Source organism: Brienomyrus brachyistius, chromosome 15, assembly GCF_023856365.1.
Source record: "Brienomyrus brachyistius isolate T26 chromosome 15, BBRACH_0.4, whole genome shotgun sequence".
Classification (NCBI taxonomy): Eukaryota; Metazoa; Chordata; class Actinopteri; order Osteoglossiformes; family Mormyridae; genus Brienomyrus; species Brienomyrus brachyistius.
In genome coordinates, this window is record NC_064547.1 from 3,077,888 (window position 1) to 3,102,646 (window position 24,759).

Here is a 24,759-nt window from a genome sequence, read left to right on the forward strand (position 1 = left end):
AGCATTAAGTTTCGTAGCTTTGTATTGTGTGGACTGTGCGCTTACATTCACTTAAGGATTTTTCATAATATCACGCTTAAATGATGTTCAATAAGAACAACTGATACCAGTGGTAGAACTTTATATATTAGATACTTAGAAATTAGATGATTCCTTTAAATTCCATTGGGGTAATTGAGTTAAATTAAGAGGCAATGAGCTTTTAATGTGAATCTGATTTTTTAAATAGCCCTGTAGAAGTCAATTACACTGGCCCCTTCTCATGAGGAGGTTTACATTGCGAAGTAAATCACTAAATCTCCTCTGGGGAACCTCCACTGCAGTCACAGCAACGACTAAAATAAACAAGCAGAATTAACCTTTTGTGGTAGGCCTGCCTTTTCTGCCTGATTGTGGCCTGTATTGTAATGCATCCAAATCACTGAGCTGGGGCCTGTGTACTTTAACCCATCCATGATGTTTGTTGCGTCTTATGAATTTTTGAAATGGATATTGCTGTGTTTTAGCCTATTTGGCATTTTACTTACGCAAAATAGTTCAGAGGGCAGAGCAAATGTTTGGTTCAGAGACATAAAGAATCAGATTGTAGAGAAGGTGGATCCAAGCAACTAGAGGAGGCAGAATCAAGACATTAGTTGCTTGGAGCCACCTCCTTTACAATCTGATTGCTTAGCTCTCTGAACCAAACATTCTTCCTTCTGCCCTCAGAACAGTTTTGTGTAAGTGAAACTCCCGTGAGTGTTTTCTGGATGGGAAAAAGTAGTAGCAATTATGAGATTCTGTTTTTAAGTTTAAGTTTCCTTTCTTAGAGGGAAGACAACTCTGAACAAATGAACAAATTGTCCTGACACGAGTCATTGTTGATTTCACTGTTGTAGGGAAAAGACTCTAGAACGACAGATAAGGGCGTTGCCATGGTGCTGAAGGAGATACCAAGTAAAGCGTCTTCAGAAGGAAGACCCCTCCTCACAGTGACAACCAAGGTGGGCGGAACCACTGCCGAGAACCAGCAAAAAGTAATTCCTTGTTTGATAGCTAAAAAATCGATAACATAGCCAGTAAGATTTTCAAAAACCATTTTCAAAACTCCATTATAGCACATATGTTGAATCACTCATTGTAAAAAAACACTGTTAAGTTTCATCAAAACACCTAAATATGTTTTAAACGGACTGATGTGGACATAAAATGTCTCGGTGACATTCCAGACTTTGTTGCTGGTAGAGCTAAAGCCGGTAAGTTAGGCACTGGGCAATATTTCATGGCATCTTCCCTCCCACCAGCATGCAGCTGATATCTCTTATGTGCCAAACACACCAAATCTTACAACCATCTCTGATAATGCTTTGGCCTTTTGCTTACTCATTTTAATAAGAGCACTCCTGGCGTGTCGATTTGCGATGTAATTTCTGGCACTGTAGCATAATTATGCATTGGACAAACAGGTAAAACTGTTTAACACCTTTCTGTGTGAAAGCCTGAAATAAATCAATTACACCCATCCTATTTATTACAGTATCCAGTACTTTGCTGTTAAACTGTCTGTCATTTTTGAGGCTGATGTGTTTTTCATTCATTTCTGCACAGTTCTATGCATTATGTAATGTAGTGCTATAATATATTACTTTGAATGTTAAAAGCTGCTTTATTGTTATTTCCTGCCTTTGTTAGACACACCCTTTTCCCTCCACGTTGCGTTATGACTCGTGTGGCCTTCTCTGATTGAGATGCTTATCTAGCTTCCGCCTCTGTTCCCCTGGAAGCTCATCAGTGCAGTGCGTTCCCTTATTAGTTCAGCCAGCTTCCCCACTATCCTGTGACTCTTTGCTCCTCATCTAGGTCTTTATTTCGCTTTCAGCGCCTGTTTTGTGTCCCCTCCCCCCTTCCCCCCCTCTGTCCATCATTAGGCATTCTGGATATCGACATGCGTGTAAAGGTGCTTGTCATGTGAACAAAGGTACGGACGGCCGCTCTGCCCAGTTCTTTGGCTTCTGATAAAGGACTCCAGACTGAATCTGGGCTGTTTTTCTGCCTTTTTGTTAGGTGACATTTACGACATTGTGTTATTCCTTGTCAGGGCTATGGAGTCAGCTATGGGTAAATTAGATTGGTGCCCTATGACGGGTACGGAAGCCCATCATTTAGAGGATTGACTATAAAAGTGTAACACCCACAAGGGCCTAATTATAAATGCATTCCAGATGTCCCTCATTACATAGGGCTCTGCTTTTTACCCTCCACCCCTTAAAATTCGTGTGAATGTAACCAGTTCAGGGCTCCCTCGACATCAACATCTAAGACATCGCACTTGGAGTCATGCCCAGGCAGAACAATTATCCGAAGTTTTCCATGACATAATTCCAGGGTTACGCCTCAAGCCCTTGTAAGCTGAGTGCCACACACAGGACTAGAGCATAAAGTACAATGAGCTAAAATTTTTGCACCCAAAGGGAAAGCAGGGGCTGTAAACAAGCCCATTATATTATAGGCTGATACGGGCCTGAGACTCAGGGATTTTGCAGTGCTCTGTAATGGTCCACGGAAAGCACAAAACACTTTCACTTAAGTATTTCCTCCACGTTAACGAGATGGGCAACTGCTAACATGAGGAATTCATGCATGCAAATGATGCAAATATGTGTAATGTGCCAACAGTCTACGATCCACCAGGGATTAGGACTGGTTAATGCAAAAAGTCACCAGTTACGATTGCTACTGGTGATTTTATTTTATTTTGTTTTGTTTTACTTACCTGTTTACTGCTCATTGATTTACCAGTTGAAAACTACTGTTTTCATTGTCCATGCATGTTTAACAGTTTAGGGCAGAACAAAGGCACTGAATTTGAGTGTTTTCTCCATGCTGTTGAGTTTCCTGTTTCCCCCTACAGTTCAACAATGTACTAAGGTAATTGTAAATGGTGTGTGTGTGTGTGTGTGTGTGTGTGTGTGTGTGTGTGTGTGTGTTACCCTGCAATGGGTTGGCACCCTGTCCTGGGTTATTCCCTGCTTTGTACCCGTAGCTTCCAGCATAAGCTCAGGACCCCTGCACAGAACAGGAGGGTTACGGGGAATGGATGTTTAATGCCTTCTCACTTGTGCTTTGAAATAGTGTAAAAGAACTTTTTAATGTAACCTTTAAACAGTTTATCTCAGAAAAGTTTTTTTCAAGAGTGATTATATTAGCATATGTATTTTCTCACACATGCTGCGGGCAGATTAATATATCGCACACGTGCAGAAAACTGGGAATGACAACTAGCATATTTTTGTTAGAGAGCCTCCAGAAAGCATTTTTTTTTTTTTAAACTGTTTTCTGTTGGGTTCTGTTGTGAACTTTCACCTCACTCAGCACCCTGAGAAGTCTGAAATGAAAAAGTCTGTATGAAAAATAAGGTTCCAAAGTTAATTTAAAAGCCATACTAATCAAATGTATTGTACACTGCTAAACATTATTGCACTTTATTTATTTTTTTATGCACTCTATTACAAATACTACAAATGCTTCAGTCTGTTGCAGTTTAATCTTTTATTCAATATAAATTTATTGTTGCATTTATTCCAATTTGACATTCTGAACAATCGTGGACAGTCATTTTGGCTAAAATGGAAGCGCTGTGTTAATTATTCAACTTTTAATCACTGTCTGAAATGTGTTATGTGATCTGTGACCTGCATTGTGCTTGCTATAATGTATTTATTCTTGCCTCTTTGTAATTTGTGTAATTCCAGTATGAGTGAAGGTATACTGACATTACAGTATGATAATACGCTTCCTTTTTCAATTCATCTTCGCCATTTGCAATTGATTATCAAAAGATTGCCCATATGAACAGATGTGCAATCAGTGGTCTAGGATAGAGTTTGATATTGGGGGGGGGGGGCACCACTCAATAATTTAAATACAGATGTGTACTTATAGGGGGAATGTCCTCCCCATCCAGCCCAGTCTGGGGCAACATAAAGGTGGGGGGAGTAAGGATAATTTCAAGGCCCCCGGAGTGACAGGAATTGTAAAAAAAGATTTGAAGTATGAAAGTTTATATATGGAAATGCCATAGACATCAGTGGTTTCCGAATACAGGCTTCGTAATTGTGAAGGCACAGTGATAGTGTCCATAGGTAAATACAGTGGCATGAAGTTACAATAATTGCTAAGGGAGTCATTTCGCTTCTCTGAGATACAGTATTAGTGTCTATAAGATAAGTATTAGTGTCTTTAGGTATTAGTGTAGATAAGTATTAGTGTCTTTGCACAAACATGAGACGTGACGCGTACGTGACACTCTTACGTCAGCGGTCCAGCTGCTCGTTCTTTTATCTAGCTATTTTACTTTTGCGCTTATTTTCTGATCTACACACATGTTTTTATATAAGGAATGCTTAATAATAGCATACAATAAAGCCAAATGGGATCTTCATGTGCTTTTGTAACTGTTCGTTTTTGTGCTCACCTGCTATAATTCATTACTGTGATAGACATTTTAAATGAGCCTGTTACCACTAGATAGCTATTGATCAGTTGTTGAATACAATCAGTTAAATCAATTAAACTACTGTACAGGTCATTGGTCTAGCATGGAAGTTTCAAAGTTAGTAATGAAATTTAATTTACCTGACATTTTTGGAGGTATGCTCTGTATTTTATCATGCAGTTACTTTCATTCATCCACAGAGAGCAGGAAAATGCCACCTGTGATGGAAATTTCCATCTGTCTCCATCGTTTTCCATAGCTGGGGTAGTAGCGGTGGAGGCAAGGGGGTGGGACCCTCATGGCAGAGCGCCTATGGCAGAGGGTCTGCAGCAAAATATACCAAGAGGACCCCCCCACCTCCCAGCAAATTTTACACAAGTGCCCTTTTTGATACCTGAGAGTCATGCAAAATTTGTGTTTTTAATCGAGGGGTTCCCACCCCCCTCCCTCATGAGACCCCCTCCCTGCAGCCTATCCCAGAAGCTATAGGTGCAAGACAGGAATCATAATGATTTTATTTGTAGCGCTTTTCAAGATCTCAAAGATCCTTACTAGAATAATGGTGAAGTGACACTGGATAGGGCGTCTACCCATCGCAGGGCACCCATCGCCTTACCATGTTTTTGGACTGTGAAAATCTATTGGCAGTGCTAACCACTGTACCAGCCTGCCACCCTGCTTATGGAAACCTGGCAGTGCTAACCACTGTACCAGCGTGCCACCCTGCTTATGGAAACCTGGCAGTGCTAACCACTGTACCAGCCTGCCACCCTGCTTATGGAAACCTGGCAGTGCTAACCACTGTACCAGCCTGCCACCCGGCTTATGGAAACCTGGCAGTGCTAACCACTGTACCAGCGTGCCACTCTGCGTATGGAAGCCTGGCAGTGCTAACCACTGTACCAGCATGCCACCCTGCTTATGGAAACCTGGCAGTGCTAACCACTGTACCAGCGTGCCACCCTGCTTATGGAAACCTGGCAGTGCTAACCACTGTACCAGCGTGCCACCCTGCTTATGGAAACCTGGCAGTGCTAACCACTGTACCAGCGTGCCACCCTGCTTATGGAAGCCTGGCAGTGCTAACCACTGTACCAGCGTGCCACCCTGCTTATGGAAACCTGCCAGTGCTAACCACTGTACCAGCGTGCCACCCTGCTTTTGGAAACCTGGCAGTGCTAACCCCTATACAAGGACAAATAAATCAGCCGTAGGGGACCCCGTCAAAATAAAGTTCCAATACCACTGCCTTAATGGCTCTCCATTCTTTATTTTCTGAATTTATAAATCAAATTATATTCCATAAAATCTTCCTTCAGCTGCACATTACTACTTCAGACATTTTTGATGGGAAAATATGTAAGACTTTCTTAAATCATGTGTTTCATTGTGTCTGAAGCAGTTGATAACTGATGAGGGAAGGAAGGTCAACTGTAATATTTGTGTCTACAGAAAGTTCATTCTATAGAGAATGCAGTACTATGTATAAATCACCACGTCTGCTTTCATGCTGAGTTTATTCCCCACTGATATTTTCATATTCGATGGTTGTTTATCTAATCTGAGATATACTTTTTAAAAAATGTTCGATGAATAAACACGTAAGTGTTATTGTATAGGGTATAATAGGGTGCTTTTAGCTCAATGGAACTAAAATAAAAATTCATGGGTTGGCTTGACCTGAATTATGTTGCATGAAGCAAATAAGCTAAATTTATCAAAATACCAAGAACTGGTATAGGTTTCACTGATAGCAGAGAATGATTTATTTTAAATTGTTATATTTTTCATTGTAGATGCACATATGTTTATGTATATATCATACATTTTGTAATATTTATGCTATTTGGAAATGCTGAATTAGATTGTCCTCCAGAACAGTAAGATGATGGGAGAGATGCGTAGGAGAAACGCATGAGTGACAAAAGATGTGAGGACTCCTTTCAGGCAACAGGTGTCATATAAAAAGACTGAATTTTAAGGCCTTCTGTATGGCCTACTGAGCACGAGAAGTGGTAGGTGGTGACTGATGGCTTTCTTGTGATTGTAGGCAGGGCCCCAGCTGCAGGGCATCTTCTCCAGCAGTTGCAGTACCTCTGTGAGCCCTTAACAGTCGATAGACAGATGGTCTGCCAGGACTGCGCTCGTATTTTGATTGTGTCTGCAAACTGGTTGTGTTGACAACTTTGGTCAGCTGACTGGCGTGAGATTTTCGGTTTGCATGAGTTTTATAACCTTGTAAATGGTATGTAGGGTTTGCCAACTACCCCAATGCTTTTGATGTAGCTACGTTTAGGTCTATGATGGAATAACAGAGATTTTTGCCATAAGATTTTGCGCGTGAACGTGAGAGTCAGGAAGCGCGTCACAGCAGATGTGTGTGAGTTGGCAACGCTGGGTTAGTGAGGTGCATGTGAACATCACCGTAAGGAAAGTCCCCTTAAACTTGCTGTTTTCACTGGGACCTGCTTTAAAATTGAGGGAAGAAGAAGCTACGGTGGTGGTTAATGGGCTGAGTGCTGGAAGCAGAGCAGTAGCTGCAATGGCGGGAAGTCACCCGAACCGCTGTGCAATCTGGTCATTTTTCTGCTCATGCAGAGAGGAGGAATGGTGCCACGTATGCTAATTTATGAGGAATACCCTTGTTCGGTTCCAATTTGCAGCTGGTGACTGAGCAGCAAGAGAGCCGGCCCCTATTGAGCCCCTCCATTGATGACTTCCTCTGTGAAACAAAGTGCGATGCGACCACACGTCCTGTGACGTCCAACACGGCAGGTACCGTGCCTGCAGCTCCCCGTTTTCTTTAAGATGTTTCTCTCCCCACAATTTTCCTGTTGTTTCTGTTATGGTCACGATTGCTCTTTCAATAACATGTAGACCAGGGGTTCACAGTCTTTTTCATTCAAAGAAGCCTCCGATTTTTGTTCAGAATCAAAGATCCGGAACACTTTTCAATAACAAGACAGTATCTTACAAATTTTTATGAATTAATAATGACTTTTGACATAAACATCAATATATAACAGAAACAATATATAAAAGAAATTTTAATGCTCACTGATCATTTGGGTGGGGCGGCAGGAAGGGGGATTATGACCTTACGTTACTCGCATTGATTCATAAGGTGCATTATTGCTTATGGGAGTTTTACACAAAAATATTCTGAGGGCAGAAAGAAAGATGATTGGTTCAGAGAGATAACCAGTCATATTGTAGAGGAGGTGGGCCCAAGAAGCTAGATGAGGAAGGACCAACCAATCAGATGTCTTGGTCCTGCCCCATGAAGTTGCTTGGACCCGCCTCCTCTAAAGTCTGATTATCTCTCTGAAATAGTCATTTTTCGTTCTGCCCTCAGAACATTTTTGTGCAAGTAGAACTCCTGCGAGCTGCGTCACTGGCTGGGTCCAGATTAAGTAATGCAACTGCTGGAAAGAAAGAATCTTAGCACTGTTTGTGACCATCTGTTTTTAAGGCACGATGAAAAGCTCAGCTACTGATACGTGAAAAACCAAGAAAAGACATTGATTTCTGGCTGTTCTACTTCAGGTATAAATACAACATATGTTCCTTGTAAAAAATAAATGCAGGTTTATAAAAAAATAAAGCCTAACAACAGCCATTTTGGACCACTATTTTGTTTTGCGCATGCTGTATTTTTCAGTCAAAAGGCCAGCTGCAGCACTGAGAAGTTCTGCAGTGATATAGACGGTATGAAGTGGAAGTGTCAGCTTTAGAATTCTTAAGGCTGTTTTTTTTCTCCCTCTCAGCTCTCAGCTTTCATGTTTGATGCCCTGCTGTACCAGAGGTAGACTGGAATGATTTGATATGACAGATATTTAGATATTCAGTTACAGGCTTCGAAGGTCAGCTCTGCTCTGGGAAAAAAAACCTCAGCTTCAGTAAACAATGAAAAAAGACTAAATCAAAATAAAAAGTCATTCAAATACCCCAGGAATACATATTCACAAGCAATATATTAATATTGGAGTTGTTCCTAACGTTTGTGTTGTTTTTAGGTAAATGAAACCATAGTTTTGGTATTGCTGTTATTGGCAGGTAACACGTGGTATAAGATCATGGGTGGCATTGTGGGTGTCCTGAGGTTAATTAGAGCTGGCAAATTGCCCGTAGGTGTGCTTGTGTGAGTGAATGGTGTGTGAGTGTCTGTTCCCTGCGATAGGCTGGCCCCCCATCCTGCATTGTTCCCTGCCTTGCACCCATAGGCTCCAGACCCCCCTCGACCCTGAATAGAACAAGCATTTTCAGGAAATGGATATCATCTGCAGGAATATATGTCACACAAAATACCTATACATAAGGCAGCTGCAGATTTTAAATATGCTCTACACTTTTGGTGTGTCACAAATTGTATCCGCTGGCATTATGAAAAAAAATCTGATTTTGTCATAAATTTCTAGAGCAAAATCTGCAAATCATTTATTATATCGCAGGCTAATTTTGCCAGTAGTGTGTCACATGCTTGTTTGTTCATACCTGGGTTATGATTTAGGTTTTAAAAAGAAACAATATTAGTAATCTAGCAGGTTATATGTACAATCAAATAATCTGAACTAGATTATCTTGAACAGCTATTAAGCTGCTATGGATGCTGAAACTGCCATGGCAATTTTCGAGTATTACAGACCTCAGATTTACTGTTTACGTATCATGTGGGGGAGTGTGTTTGTTTTAGCCCATGAGTCGACATCGAATGCATTACCCATTTATATGTAATTGCACAGATCTGTGGTCAGACTTCGGCAGGGGGATCTTATTTGCCAAAGCATTTTAACTGTAAGATCAACTCAAGAACAAGAATAAGGCTTCTGAAAAATGCACCAAGTAGATATTACTGTATCTATCCGATTTCTCTTTGCTAATCCAGGGTGTCCAGCTCTCACACATCTGGCGTAACACTCACACTTTCAAACTCTGACGCTCACGCAAGAAATCTTATGGCAAATCCATATTATTCCATTATAAACCATTAGTTACATCTTGGGCAATGGGGCAATTTTCAAACCCCACAGAGTAATGAGCATAGGTGAAAAATGCATGAAAATGCGTGTGCATGTGTGTGCAGACTCTTCTGGAATCAAAACTCTCACTCCAGCCAGCTGACCGAAGTTGACATCTCTGCAGTCAGAACCACACAAGCCACCGCAATGCGAAGCTTTAACAAGCAGAATTTCATTTTGTTGCAGTCAAATTCAGTTTTCATTTACTTATATTTATTGACTTGTAATCGAGTGAAAAATTAAGGAAAATATCTCTTAAAATATATATCACTTAAAATGCAGCTATCAAGGCAGAGAGATCAGTTAGGGATTAGCTGTTAGCCTTGGAATACAAACCTCCTGACTGGCACGTTTTGAAAAAAGCTAAATACGCTAATTTGCAGTGCGTGGTCTGGAAAGTACAGCCGTATTTCCAAAGCATACAGTCCTGCAGTTTGAATTACATCAGTTAGCTCTAAGGAAATTTAATATTGCCACAAGTGCCAAGGCTCTGGTATTTATTTCCTAATTTGGACGTGATGCTTTAATGCAGAGGCTTATGATGATGAAACTTGTCTAAAACTAATGTTTGCTTGTAGAGCAGTAAGGGATAATGTTTTGCTAAAAATCAATTAAAACATGATAGAAATACAATAAAAAAAAAGAATACATGATGGTTAAAGAGACACCATCTTAGCCAGCTTGGGGGATAAATTCCCCATTGGACCAAGATACCCTTTTAACATTAAATCTCTAATGTCTGTCTATTTAAAGAGACGGCGTAACACCGCTGACCTTCAGTACAGGTCATATGGTCATTTATCACATGGTTACACTGATGACGGCGTCATTAAATGCCGCCATTAAATCTGAGGGGGACATTTCATAATTATTCGTTTGGACCCCCTCCCATTTAACATAAAATATTAGTTTTATGCCAGTGTGTCCCTCCACATTCAGAATGCTTCTGACAACCATAATCCACATGGTTGTGGTGTGCTTCAGAATTCAAGGCCAAATTTGGCAGCATTTGGAATTTTTTTTTTTATGTATTTCCTTGTAATGCTAAAAGGCTATATTCAAAATCCACGAATATTCCTACAGTCATTTCATTTCTTGTGTCTAGTTCTGTCCTCAACCTTGGACTTGCTGGACCTCAGTGATCCCAACGAGAGGAAAAACAGCAACGAGAGGAACAATCTAATGGCTATGAGCGGAGAAGGCCTCAAGAGCGCCCCCCACAGGAAGAGACCCGATGAGACGGAGCTGATCCAGGTGGACGTTGAACAAAGTGCCACTTGCTGCCAGACACCTGAGAGGATGGCGCTGGACTCAGGTGCTGAGTCTCTGCACTGACGCCGAATGGTGCAATCAAAAATTACTCAGTCTTAATAAGTAACAAAGGAATGACTCAGTGACAGTTACAGTCCGCAGAAGTTTTGGATTTACTTTCTGTAGACTATATAGCGTAATGTTTCACCATTAGCGTTCAGCTTGAATGTCGCAAAAATACTTTTAGAGCTGTGAAAGGGCTGTCGTGCTATTGGTTGTACGAATAAATTTAAATAAATAAATAGGAGCTGTCTAGATTTACTTTTTTTAATTGAATGCGTGTGTGCTTGCATATGTGCCTGCTTGTTAGGGACTGACAGGTCGGAACTTCAAATAACAGGTAATATGGGTTCATTTAAAACTGTCTATGCCAGACAAAATGCATCATAATAAGAAAAAAATGTAATAAGACATTATATCTCTTACAGGATACTGATACAGCAACTTTATACCGATGTTGTGGGTCTTATAACTTGAATGATTGTCCTTTTTCAAGGTTTTTGCAGAAGTTAATGTCCTATCATGAATCTTGCATGATGCCACTTGGACTTGAAGTTTCAGCAATAAACCAGCAACTTGATTTCCTCATGGTATATTTCAGTCAATAATTCCTGTCCCTTGGAGAAATGGGAGGAGCTGAACCTCTACCCTGAGAGGAACAGCAGCAGGAAATGGAAACTGGAAAAAAGGCATTCATCGAAAAACTCCTCAAACGAATTCCTTTGGTAAGCAGTGCTCTCCCGCACAGAATTTCAGCCGGCAGGTCCTTCCCTTAGTGTCTTGTGTTCCTTTGCGATTACAAACTCACACCGGCTTCAAGTAAAATGGCACAGATTTGTATTTATATAAAAGCTCAAAAACAATGAATTGCAGAAATAATGACCTGTACTAGAGAGTATGTGTAATTTGTCAGAAGTAACACATATGGTTATGACATATATGGTTATGACATATAACGTTCATTGTTCTTCATAACTACTCATGATGACTACCTGCCATTCTGTTTCAGATGATTGTATATATTTGTTAAGCATTCACACAATACTAATTCCCATAAACTGTGTATATGTAGATCAAATATAAGTGTAATATAATAGTATGATTAGTACGCAATTTCCTCTTATTCCTATTATATATAACTTTTCCCTTTTAATGTCAAATAGGACGTGTATAATAATTAGTACAGACACTCCTCTGCTTACAAATGAGATACGTTCCGAATGGCCGTTCGTAACTTGAAATGTTCGTAAGTCGTTATTCAACATCATTTTAAGGGCATATGCAAGTACAAAGAACTAGGATGCTGGGAGTACGCACGCTACGCTGCTGCGCGGCAGGAGTAGCAGCCAGAAGTCGTACTAGGAGGAATTGGCACGCAGAAAAAAAAATGATGTCGCGGACAGTGAACGGGAGCCCAAGGAACACAATTTGGACTTACAGTCCTCTTTGTTTGTATGTCTGAAAGTTCGTAAGTTGAAAGTTCGTAAGTAGAGGAGCGTCTGTATATTGGATTGGATTGGATTGGAAAAGCCCTTTATTGCTGATGCAATATACCATGGCACCAGTCACAAGTACCGGTGAAGAGCAGGCCATCAACCAACCTTACATATACACAGACATCACAGTAGGGGGAAGACCGGCCGGGAGACAGGGGAAGTGAGAAGAATAGAAACAAGATAACATGGTGGGAGAGGAGGAGAATAAAAAAACACCCCCCAGATTGCACTCCAGTAGGGAGTACATTGTGGGAACCGAAAAAAACACCTCAGCAACATAAGCACATGGGCACTACACCTTACATAAAAATGACACGACTTGCAACGGGTAGGGGAAAGGGGGTGTGGAGGTGACCCAGCAGAGACAGACAGCCATCCGGTCCTGCTGCCATAGAAACGGCGCTGGTCAGACCCGCCTGTTCACGCTGGGGGTATGAAGCGGCGGAGGCGTGGGATGGGGGGAGGGTAAGTCCTTGGGATTGGGGGAGAGGAATGCAAGAGAGTCTCACTGCCTTGTTCTTCTGGGGGAGTTGTTAGTTCCAGCAGCAGCCTTGGCCAAGGCCAGTGCTGATATGGGGGAGCCAAATACTTGATAGAATAAGGTTGTTTGGGTTTCCATGCGAGGAGCTGAAATTTCCAGCTCCTCTAATGTCCACGCTGATCTCCGCCATCCAATAATTTTTGCAAAGCTGTTAGCTTCTCCACGATGTTATCCAGTTTGCGATCCATTTGCACAGTCTGCACAGTCTGAGTGCTAACAGCTCTGCCCACTCCATCAATCATTCCGGCCAGCCTAGTGGGGCTTTGAGAGGCTGTCAACGTCTTCTTCAATCTTTGATAAACCAGGGCAATGCCTAATCCAATCAGCATAATACCTGTAATCATGGTTCCGAATAAGTAGATGTCTTCAATGTCCTCCACGGAAAGAGCTGCCAGGCACACGACCCTCCACCGCTCCCATCCGTCCATCGTGTAGCCAGCTGCGTACGTTCCTGCAGGACAGTCAGGTTCCCCCGACCCTAGGCTTCTCGTCGAGAAGATGGTGTCATTTTTTTTTTTTTTTTTTGTATATAATAATCTCTTGAAAGTTTGAGCAACCTAAACGATTTAATAAAACTATTAAGCAGAAGCTTGAACAATCTCTAAAAGTCTTTAATTTCCAGGTTGAATATACCCAGACGTGAGCGAGAATCTGCAGAGATTAACATCTAATACCCCTGAAATCGAACATTTCTTTCTGTTCTGAAAACTCTAATTTCACAATGGATTTTACAATTATAAAGGTGCATTTGCACCTATGAAAATGTATGGTGTCCCCTAAAGTGTGGTTACAGAAATATGGCAGGTCGTCGCTGAAAGCAATTCCACGCAGAAAGAGGCGATTCATGATTTTATTTTATTATTTTTGTGCAGGTCCTCAGAGTACAAAACTCCATCAGATTCAGCCACAAGAAACACACTTGAAATTAACGCCAATGCTGAAGCGGAGCCTCTACATTTTTCTCAGGTAAACACTTTTCTGGCATGATCTGCATGGCCATTATTTATGATAAATAATGAAACACCCACTCTGAATAGTGTCACCTCATTATTTTAAAATGCATTGAAAATCTCCCCCAGCTTAGAAAAAAGTTTAGGTCAGTGTTTCTCAACCCGGTCCTCAGGGACCTCCCAGGCGGTCCATGTTTTTGCTCCCTCCCAGCTCCTTGCCAGACAGTCTTACCGGGAGGGAGCAAAAACATGGACCATCTGGCGGGGAGCTGGGAGGGGGCAAAACTGTGAACCGTCTGTGCATCCCTGAGGACTGAATTGAGAAACATTCGTTTAGGTAAATCTAGGCCTTCGGTTCTGTACCCCATGTACAATTGTCTTCTGTTTGGAACCTATAAGTCATGTATTGAGAACCTTGAACAAAGTAAGCAGCCTTATCAGAAAACCTGTCTGACACCTGCCAGGGCCGCTTGAGCAAGGAGCAAAGGTGGGGCAGCACGCTACTGTCCCGAAACCAGTCCTTGGAAGAGGAGTTTGAGCGAGCCAAAGCGGCAGTAGAGGTAAGCGTCCCTTTGGTCGTTAAGGCGGTACTTAATTACATTAATCCAGTCTGATATTCAGCAAACATTTAGACAGTCTATAAATACAGATGGCCATTTTTAAAAATAAGGGTTATTACCATGCTTGAGGGTATTAATGGAAAGTGTTTCTTTCTAAGGAAATTTACTGATCATATAATTAAAGCCAGAAAGACCATACTTTTTAGAGTAAGTGCTATGGTCCAGTGTGTAATAGTGCTTCCCTCCCCAGGATTAGTGCTTCCCTCCCCAGGATTAGTGCTTCCCTCCCCAGGATATGCACCTCCCATATTTCTTGCTATACTTGTGATACCCTTTCTTTACAGTCTTTTTGGCTTTAATAACACCTGGAACTTTTGTGGGAGGAATTATTGCTTTCGGCTGAATTTCCGGCACTGGATGGAAATATAAATAGCACATAGCATGAATGATCTCACATGACATCTGAAGGGAATGGGACGCATTTCCATCATACAATAACGGGAGGGTTAATTAGGTCCGATATATCTGTACCGAACATATCAGTTTCAGGCCCTGTTCCAGTTACAGTAATCGGACGCCACATACTTGTTTATCGCAAGGCTCTGGTCCACAAATTGCAGCTCTAGGTTCTAGAACTTATATTTACTATTGAGCAGAGTAGCAGTATATAAAAATCTGATGTGAAATACACTTGGATACAAACTCCTTTAAAGTGTTTTTCACTGCGTTTTTATTTTCTTTCCTGTACACATCGTATTTGCTACTCGCATTCTTATTGGGCTCCTGCTCTCCTGTCCTTCGAATGCGTCTCCATTCACGAGCACTGCTATCGTTCGTCACGAGGGCCGGTGAAAATGAAACTGCATGGATGACATGGGCAGTGGGGCCCTGCTTGTGAAAAAGTGCTGTTGCCTGAAATTTTGTCATGTCATGACTGCACCAGGAAGCATTCACCAATGCTTTATAACTTTCTCCACAAATCTTCGCAAGACTTTTACATCCGTTGCTTTTTCTTGTGACCAAAACTGGAAATAGATGAAGTTCCTTCTGTGTTCGCCGTAGAGGAAGCAGGTTGCACAGTGTTCCATGCTCCTTGCTGTAGCCATGATAAATCACCTTATGCTGAGCACCACTGTGCACGGAAGGTACAGGCACCGGGGTCCTGGAACCATGCTAGAGCAACATTTGAAGCTACCTGTTCAGGTCCAGGTTTGTGCAAAGCCTGGATGATGGCCTGCGTCCTTTATCGTCACAGACTTCTCAAAATAACATGCTCTGCACAGTACCTTCGTCCATCTGCTTGCTCCATACAGAGTTATCATAAGCCTGGAGCCCTACCCAGGAAGTACATTGGTAGGGGGGTTCCTGAATGGGAGGCCAGTTCATTACAAGGTTCAGAGACATCGATTCACCTAAAGTTTTTGCACAGGGGAGATGATCTCCTTGGAGTACTGGGGACTTCATAGCTCAGGGTCAGCCAGTATACAGCATCCCAGTAGCTGAGGGGGGGCTAAATGGGGCATCGGTCTGCCAGCCCCAAGATTCAACCCACAAACCTTCCAGTCAGGGGTACAGAGCCCAAAGCTACTGTGCCATACACTGTTGCCGAAATTCAAAGGTGATCTTTACAAAGGCAGTGCATCTGCCGAATGGCCTTTAAAGTGAACATGTAAGCTCAGAGCTGGGAATCAAACACAACCTCGAGATGCAAGGCTACAGCGCTACCCACAGAAGCAGCGCGCCACCCCTGCCTACTTATGTTTAATGTGTATTTTACAACAGTGCAACTGGTAAATCTGTCAAAGACCTGCCTTTTCTCTTGGAAACTGAATACAGAGGCATATGTAGATATCCATCTACTGATTTATTCATTCATTCACCCTAATTACCTTATGAATGGAGTTTATAATATTTGAGTAGCAAGTTTAAATTCCCAAAATGTCCATCATGTAAGAATAGTTACAGTTGCTATCCATTTAACATAGAAATATTAACAGAGGAAGATAACATAGAAATTACCTCTGAGAAAAGACGATCATAGCATTTCATTTACAGTGAAACTGAGGGCAAGGGGAAGGCAGGGATCTCACTGGTTAAACTATTTGGGATTATGGAAATTATTATAAAGAAGGAAGTCATTCTATTTAAAAAAAAAGGACATGAGGGGTTATTATAAAATCCACGAGCTTAGCTCAGTGGATGGGTGTTTTCTGGCGTGTAGAGATAGCATAGAAGTATTCGCGGCAAAGGCAAGATGATCTTAAGGCTGAGCCTCACATTCGATTAAAATAGTAGGAAAAGGCTCACCTTTTGGTACCTGGAAGATCCTTACTGAGTGCTTAAAGGGGGCCACCACTATGTCAGCACATGATTCACTACAGCAGCTGGTTATTGGCCTTTATTAGGAAGGTGGGGGGACAGTGGAAGAATTCTTTCTAGGTAAAAAGTTAGATTCAGGAAACTGAGGGTAATTGAGCATAAGTGGATGTTTATCCTAGAACCAAAAATGCCAAACTTGTTATTTTTTTTATGTCTGAGCACTACGGAGATCCAGCCCATATCCGACTTGTTATTCCAGTGACAAAGCTATGGTTAAGTACTAAAAGATTTATCAGAGACTGGAAATGCGCAAAAACGAGACTCTAAAACTTATTTTGTCCTTCTTCACCTTTTCTGTTGAACATCCAAATACATTTGATACACACAAATGTACCTTCAAATATTTATTACATACTATAAATGACTGCAGTTATTCTTATTTTTGCATTACTAACGATGCTGAACTTGAAAGGATATGTTGAATGAATGATTGATAGCGCCCCCTGCAGGAGAGACCTCTCGTTCCATGGAAGAGCTTGCCACCAAAAAGCAGGCACAGAAAACATGGGGATGGTCGGGTATATCTATGTATATATTTTTTGCAGATGGAGAGAACATGTGGAGACAAATGTTTATTTAAATACAGTGATTTAGAGATTTACCTTTTTTTACCATGATTCAGAATATATATATAGAACTAATTTCCAAATAATTACAGTATATCAATGTTACTATTAAAATGACTTATTGTATTTTCATGACATTTTTTAGAATTCAATATACTTTCTTTTGGACGCTGTGCACCTAGATGGTGTTAAATTAGTTTAGAAATGATAGCTGAATCTGTTTCATTATGTAACTGCCTCTTTCATTTAATTAAATCAGAACTGCATGTGTTCCAATCTGCTATGCTGCTGTTAATATGCAAGAATCTACTTATAGATACACACAGACATGGGCTGTGGTTTGACAGTGACACCAGGGAACACCTATGAACCTATGCAGGTTCCCAAGAACACTGATCATTCTGTGTGTGTGTGTCTGTGCGTGTGTGCATCTGTGTGTGTGTGTGTGTGTGTGTGTGTGAGGAAATAGCCCATGTTATGTTTCCGTTCTGGCTTGATTGTCACTTGCTACTTGTAAATTACTGCTTTTCACGGCCAGACATGATCATTTGGGCAAATAACATGTGCTACTAAACATTTATGGTGTAAATTTCTGCCCATTTTGCCAAATTTCTGATTGCTGAGGTTCGCCTCTGCTGAATACACCAGCCGCAGAGTTTAGAGAAAATGTAATTAGGACTTCAAATCAGAAGCACTTCAGTTATTTTTGTGAACAGACATTTTCCCCTCAGCTTTAGCATATATGGTGAATGAGTGGCAGGAACAGCATCGATAGACTTTTTTATTAAGGAATCGCCTGTAGAATCTTGATTGATGATGTACTTATTTCCTTCTGTTATGGGTGCTGAGAAAAGCACATTAAAACTGCTGTCAGTGAGGTTTGTGTGAACGAGGCATTGGCAGGTACAGACAGTACGTGGCACACATCACATCTCACGTTCACACATCAAAGGTGTGATGGAGGTCAACCTGTGGATGAGTGATGGGAGGCTTTGGCTAGAATAGGGCACTGTGAATATGACACTGTGAACATGGCACTATGAATATGACACTGTGAATATGACACTATAAATATGACACTGTGAATATGACACTGTGAATATGACACTGTGAATAAACAGTCTTTTGTTGGAAGTGGTATGGTTCATTTCAAATGTATTTGTTTATTTTTATTTTTATTGCGCAAAGGTGTAAAAAAAAACATTTTGACCAGGTTGCAGTTTGTTAAGTTTGGTGATCAACTGTGATAAAACGGCGCACTCAAGAACAACAAGAAGGAGGCACTGTCTATCGTTCAGGGCAGAAGGGGTGGGTGTTCAGGGACACACAGTAATCCCCTGCAATTCCCTGTTTGTCGCTACAACATGAAACACTTAGGCATTCTCCCAGAGTCAAAATATTGGCATCCCATACAGGGTGTCCTATGTCTCATCCCGGGTGAAAAAGATGAGTGTATGAAATGCTTGTCATGTTTAATTTTTTTAATATAGCAACTTAAACTACAGTGTCGGGTTTTAGTCCCATTGGCTGTTGATCTATAGGCTTCATCCTCCATGTGGAGCCGTGGGCCAGGGATCACTGCAGTCTGGCCCCATAAGTCCTCAACTCGCCATCACACTGGGGAATGCTAACGCACCTCATGAAGAAGCCGGCAATTTGTTCCATCTCGCAGCTACCAATTAAGGGGCAACTTTCACCCCCAGTGTGAGAGAGCTGCCGGGCTGTAAGTCACAGGGCCCCAAGTGCAAGGCAGTGATCCTCGGGGCACCACTGGCTAAGCAGACCGTTATATCCAGGCAACAGCTCCGCATCTCTGACTTTCTCAGTGTGATATTCCTCTAATCACACACGGGAAGCCCTGGCTGATTATGAGAGAAAGGAAGAAGGGAAACAGGGTCTGTGACTGTAGGAATTGAACAAAAGACATTAGTGTGGTAGCTTCCTTGTCCAGTATCAGCTCTAAATCAACGTGATGGTTAATGGCAGGACACTAAGCTGGAAGACTGGAGATTTGGGCCTCTACCTCAGTCGCGGTTTATCTTTCTCCACCGGCGATATGTTTAGCGAAGATTTCAGTGTGGAATGACACGTTACTTACAGTATTGTCCTGACTGACACTGCTACGGCTTTTTAATACGCAGAGCCTCCCGATCCTGGCCTGCGCTGGGGGCATCCTGCATTTTTATTTAAAATGAAACCCAGCAAAATAATTGATCCCTTAAGGGGAGCAAGACATTAGATGCCTGGCAGTATAAAATGGAAGAATTTACACTGTGTGCTCCCTGAAACTGTTCTTCAAAGGGGAATAATTCTGGAATGAACCGCTAATCTGTGCATGAATGCATCTCTTTAAGAAAAGACAAATTGAAACTTTAATAGCTAATGGAAATAAAAGTGGATACATTGTTCTCTTGCTTAAACAGCCATCACTGGAGAGTACCCACTGAAGCCCTGCTATATGTTACAGAAGCTAATTAAAGAACATACCCAAGCTCACAATGCTGGTTTCCAATGATAACATTCTAAACTCCAATATCTCCCTCCTCGGTTTTCACCACGAATGCAAAATTTACGTCATGTTACTCTGCAGTTCATTAATCTAATGGTTTTTAGCACTGAGGGTAGCGCATTGCCTGCGATCAAACACTTACTAATTATTTTCTTAACTCAAAGCTGTAGTGAAGAAATTATCCACTGGACCACAGGCAAACCTGAGGAGAGTCATACTAAATCATTTTCATGTGACAAGAGTGTCAGACATGCTCTTTTTGATAAACCATGATCACTGATAGAGGTCTTCAGTTAAATTTATGATTAAGCCGTACAGGCCATGCCGGCTTTTCAGCCACGTTTACAGGCTTTGATCTCTGTGTGTCTTTCATTACGGTGCAATTGAATTGTTTCGCAATAAAAAATCAATCGTATTTTGTGCATCTACAAGCCTAACACTGCCCCTCTATGCACATGTAGAGCTTAGCATCTTAAAAGCACAAGAATTATTGTACTCTATGTAGTGTAAGGTAGCTGGTGGTACAGTACACCAGAGGTGGAGGACTGGATGTTCTGTCATTAAAACAATTGAATGCTGCCTGCCTGCCTGCTCATTGGTCGTTTTATAAAAATTAATCTCAGCTGACTTTTACTGGATTATATTATCTGGTGACTATTTGTACCAGCAGGGAGGCATGGAAGGTCACTTCCCTGAGCAAAGAGGCTGGCTGATTGGCCTTCTGCCTGCAGTTTGGGTGCTACTGGTCTGTTACTTATTGTCCATTTCTTCATTTGATATAAGCAGTTGTCTCATGCGCAGCAATCAAAGCTTCTATGATTCTAAGCATTTTAACAATAACAGCTTTGCCGCGTGTTAATACGTATGACCCTCCCAACATGACAATGATCCATCGTGGGCCGCCATTGTTACCTCAGAAAAAAAACGCAATATAACAACAGAACACCAACATTTTTTTCTTCTCTCTGAGAAGTTACTAATATCTTGTTTGATGCCTATATGTCACACCGTTTCAGTTCCCAAACCTCTCCTCAGGGGCACCTCAGCCATTCCATGTTTTCGTTGTATTTCACAACCAGCTCACTTAATTAAGATCGTTTAACAAGTCAATGAGATGTTGATTAGCTGAACAAGGTGTGCTAGGTGTCAAGTAAAAAAAAAAACTTGGGTATATTGGATAGTTGCTGCAAATACTGGGGTGACTTTAGGAGAGGTCTTGAAATGGCTAAGATGACACAATTTTAAAGACATATCAGTTTTACACCAACATGAAGATAAATTAGACATCTTTTTTTATTGATTGCTTGAGCCTTATGAAACTAAGGGCTTTGCTCATTGTAAAGTTGCATGTGTGAAATATCTCTCAGTACACTGATAGTTCCGTGAAGTGAGTATGGTTGCAGAGGGTTGGATTTTGGAGGTTTGGGAACATGTGTATTGGATGCTCACCATTCTAGGGAGTGGCATTCCCCACAGAACAGCGTATCCCATTGCCTTCTGCTGCCTTTTCCTCCACCCCCCCCACCCCCCCATACCACTGTACAGTCAGACACGGAGTTTTGGGACAAGATGCAGGCTGAGTGGGAGGAGCTGGCTCGCAGAAACTGGCTGACGGAGAGCGACCAGGCCCAGATCCCTTCCAGCGTCTCACCTCACGAGAAGGTGCCTCTCTCAGCTTGCTGTGACACTCTAAACTAGGGGTTCTCAAATTTTTGATCAAAGGACCGGAGTTCCAGAACATCTTCCAAGAACAAGCATTTGATGAGCTTTAATCAATTAACAAAGAGCTAACTTTTGGTATAGACATCAACATATATTAATAAAGGGAACTTAAAGATTAGTTTAATGTTCACTGATCGTTTTGACTGTCATGGGGGTGGGGGCTGTTATGATGCGTTATGTGTAAGTTTGATAGTTCTACATTGTATTTTTGTTATTCAAGCCCCGTAAATCCTTTTCACGTTAATCACATTGATTAATAAGGTACATTACCAACTGGATCCAACTTGTGGTTCGGTGCGCATCCAGACTGCGGTCCGGACATTGCGAACCCCTGGTCTATACAATGCATAGTGTGTGACAATGCAACCTCACATCTCCCATTCACACACACATCACCAAGCTTATCACTGTACAGTCATTGCAGTATGTAAACGGCATACGCTGAGCTGATACATTAAGCTGGGTGAAAGATGCACTAAATCACATGTTGAGTTGGGGGTTCACTGGGAATATGTCACAAGCAATGAGTGTCTCATGTATTACTTTTAATATTTATGTTTAACAGTGGAATTAATACTGGTTAACTGTAATAGCGTTTCATGTCAGCCAATCTGAGATGTAATTGGGTGGAAAACACTGCTGAACTAATCATGACTGGAGTATTTGGGTGGCACGTAAAAATTAAAAAGTCAAATATTTGAAAATGATCCTTGACTCTCTTAGGCTTTGACCCGAAGTCAGATACTTTCGGCACGTTGAATTATACGCTACTGTTCCCACTAAGGTTTACCAGGATTGTTGAGTTTTGTTTTGTACCAATTCCCTGTGGGTTGCTAGGGCTACTATTTCCACACGGATAATCCGTACAAAGACTGGCCCAACGCGTTTGAAGATGGGATGAAGAAGGCTCACGAGGGGGACCTGCCCAACGCGGTGCTGCTCCTGGAGGCTGCCGTCCTGCAGGACCCACAGGACTCTGAGGTGAGCGGGGGACCCGCACCCTGCTGAGGACACGTCCCCTCTGAGGACACACACCCCCACCATTCAGCCTTCCTCAGCATGCCTCTGGGCACAGACCTGTTCCACTTCAATTTGGAGCAATATGCACTGATAATACAGCAGCCTGGAGACTCCTGGGACAGGGAGAGGGACAGGTGACATTCTCTACAGATTTTTACCCTACCACAGTGTTTCCCAGCCCTGGCTTTGGGGACCCACAGACAGTCAATGTTTTCGCTCCCTCCCAGCTCCCTGCCAGACTGAAATGTCTGAGGGTCCCTGACCACCGAGTGGAGAAACATTGTGCTGAGTCAAACACTGCCCTAGCAAAGACCGATCTGGATTTATTTTTCAATGATCTATTTACAGTGATAAAACTAGCACTTTCTATATTATATTCTACAAAGATGTTTTTTCTACATTAAAGTTTACATGCACATTACAGTGACAGGGTGGCTCGGCGTGTATCACATTTGCCTCACACCTCCAGGATGGGGGGGGGAGGTTGAACCCCAGCTCTGTTTGGTACTGATGCCCAATTGAAGCTTCATGAACCATTTGCTGTATTTATAGACCCCACTAGATGGTGGTCTTGGCTTGCTTTGGGCCATGCTTTGAGCCCTTTTTTGAACAGAGAGCACCATCTAGTGGGGGCAGAAAGTACAGCAAATGGTTCATGAAGCTTCATTTGGCCATTATCACTGCTTGGTGTGTGAGGTGTTTGCAGGTGCTCCCTGTGTGACTCAGGTTTCCTGCTGCAGTTCTGAGATGTGCAGTTAGACTTAGAGTTAGAGTTGGCATTTATTATAGTATTTTCTATACTCTGTGTCTGGGTTTGGAGCCCATGAAGCTCTGTCATTCAGGTGACCCCCAGGCTTGTTCACTGGGCTCCCTGGGATGGGCTCCAGGTCTATCTGTGACAGGATAAATGAATGGATGGAGGTACATTACAGTTTACACCTTCAAGAATATTTAGTTGAATATGCTCTTTTTCTAGTAAAGATGGTACATCTCCCAAGGTGAATAATTTGATTTGAATCATTCTCCTGACATGATTAAGCAGCAGTCTATACTCTGTTAGAGACCTTGGGGAGATTTCGTAAGCCCCTCGTCTACGCTCATCTCAGGAACGTTTCATTAATAGCATTTTAATGCATCACTAATTGAATCTGAGAGTCGCAACATGGAATCATGTGCCGTCCTGATTAGCTCATGGTGCGTAGCTGCGGCATGGAGACGGCTCAGAATTCCCCGTCATTCTCCATCAGAGCCTTTAGAGTTTGTTCCAGACCCAGACAGAGCTGCCAGCTGCATGGTCCTATCTTGCGAATATTGTGCAATAATAAAATCAAGAAAGAGTTTGGCTCAGCTTTTGCAGCCACCAAGTCCTGCTTACTGAAACATTTTCACTCGTCCCCACACCAGGTCCCATTAGTCAGAGATGCAGAATCATACGCTTCCCTGGCAGATTTTTATGGCAGTTCTAAAACAATCAGGCTAATTTTAACTTACAATAGCAGACCTGCAGACACAGGAAATTAAGCTTATTACTTCTCTTCCAGTTTGTCCATTGTTTCCTGAAATATTGCTCTATGCTTTTGGAACGCTTTATTCAGTATTATGTATCCTTGAGGTTGTATTTTTATGTTGTTGCATAGCTAGGTCTAAAGGACAGACATATACAAAATCAGAATTTATTAATATCGATTTTGGGTACATGTAGCGTCTCAGTGAGTCATATATAAATTATGCTGTGGCTTGACTTTGCCTCCTGGGACATGCCACCAATCTTATGGGTCACACCTGGGTGATGACCTTATCTTTCAGTCCTACTTTCTCCCTAGGCTTGGCAGGTTCTGGGAACCACACAGGCGGAGAACGAGAACGAGCAAGCAGCCATTGTCTCCCTCCAGAGGTGAGAAGGTGTTACTGCATAACATTCTCAGCACCTTGAGATAAAGATCAGTCCCATCAATCTGTTGTTTTGCTTAAGTATAATTTGGTCACAACCAAAATGGGAACAGAGTGTGATTGAATATGATTTTTTCAACAGAAAGATTTGATTTGCCTCATGACGCAAACAGAATGCATGATATACTCTTGTTCAAACATCCATCCTTCCATCCATCCATTATTTGCTGCTAATTCAGGGTCGGGTCACAGGGGCAGCAGTCGAAGCAGGGATGCCCAGACCTCCCTCTCATCAGCCACTTCCTCCAGCTCAATACCAAAAT

At 42.0% G+C, this 24,759-nt stretch overlaps 1 protein-coding gene across 8 annotated transcripts in view; it reads left to right on the forward strand.

Moving 5' to 3' along the window:
• Window positions 1–24,759, forward strand: part of pex5la (peroxisomal biogenesis factor 5-like a) — a 61,765-nt gene that overhangs the window by 28,852 nt on the left and 8,154 nt on the right. For 2 of the 8 annotated variants that reach the window (XM_048976976.1, XM_048976975.1), the window contains exons 2-10: window positions 879–1,016; window positions 7,138–7,249; window positions 10,598–10,807; window positions 11,405–11,528; window positions 13,713–13,806; window positions 14,255–14,350; window positions 21,350–21,466; window positions 22,364–22,507; window positions 24,370–24,440. In XM_048976976.1, the coding sequence (XP_048832933.1) occupies window positions 879–1,016; window positions 7,138–7,249; window positions 10,598–10,807; window positions 11,405–11,528; window positions 13,713–13,806; window positions 14,255–14,350; window positions 21,350–21,466; window positions 22,364–22,507; window positions 24,370–24,440 (1,106 nt within the window). Of the gene's footprint in view, window positions 1–877; window positions 1,017–1,907; window positions 1,958–7,137; window positions 7,250–10,597; window positions 10,808–11,404; window positions 11,529–13,712; window positions 13,807–14,254; window positions 14,351–21,349; window positions 21,467–22,363; window positions 22,508–24,369; window positions 24,441–24,759 lie in introns of those variants that run through there. The other 6 variants (XM_048976978.1, XM_048976977.1, XM_048976980.1 and 3 more) reach the window with 5 other exon arrangements.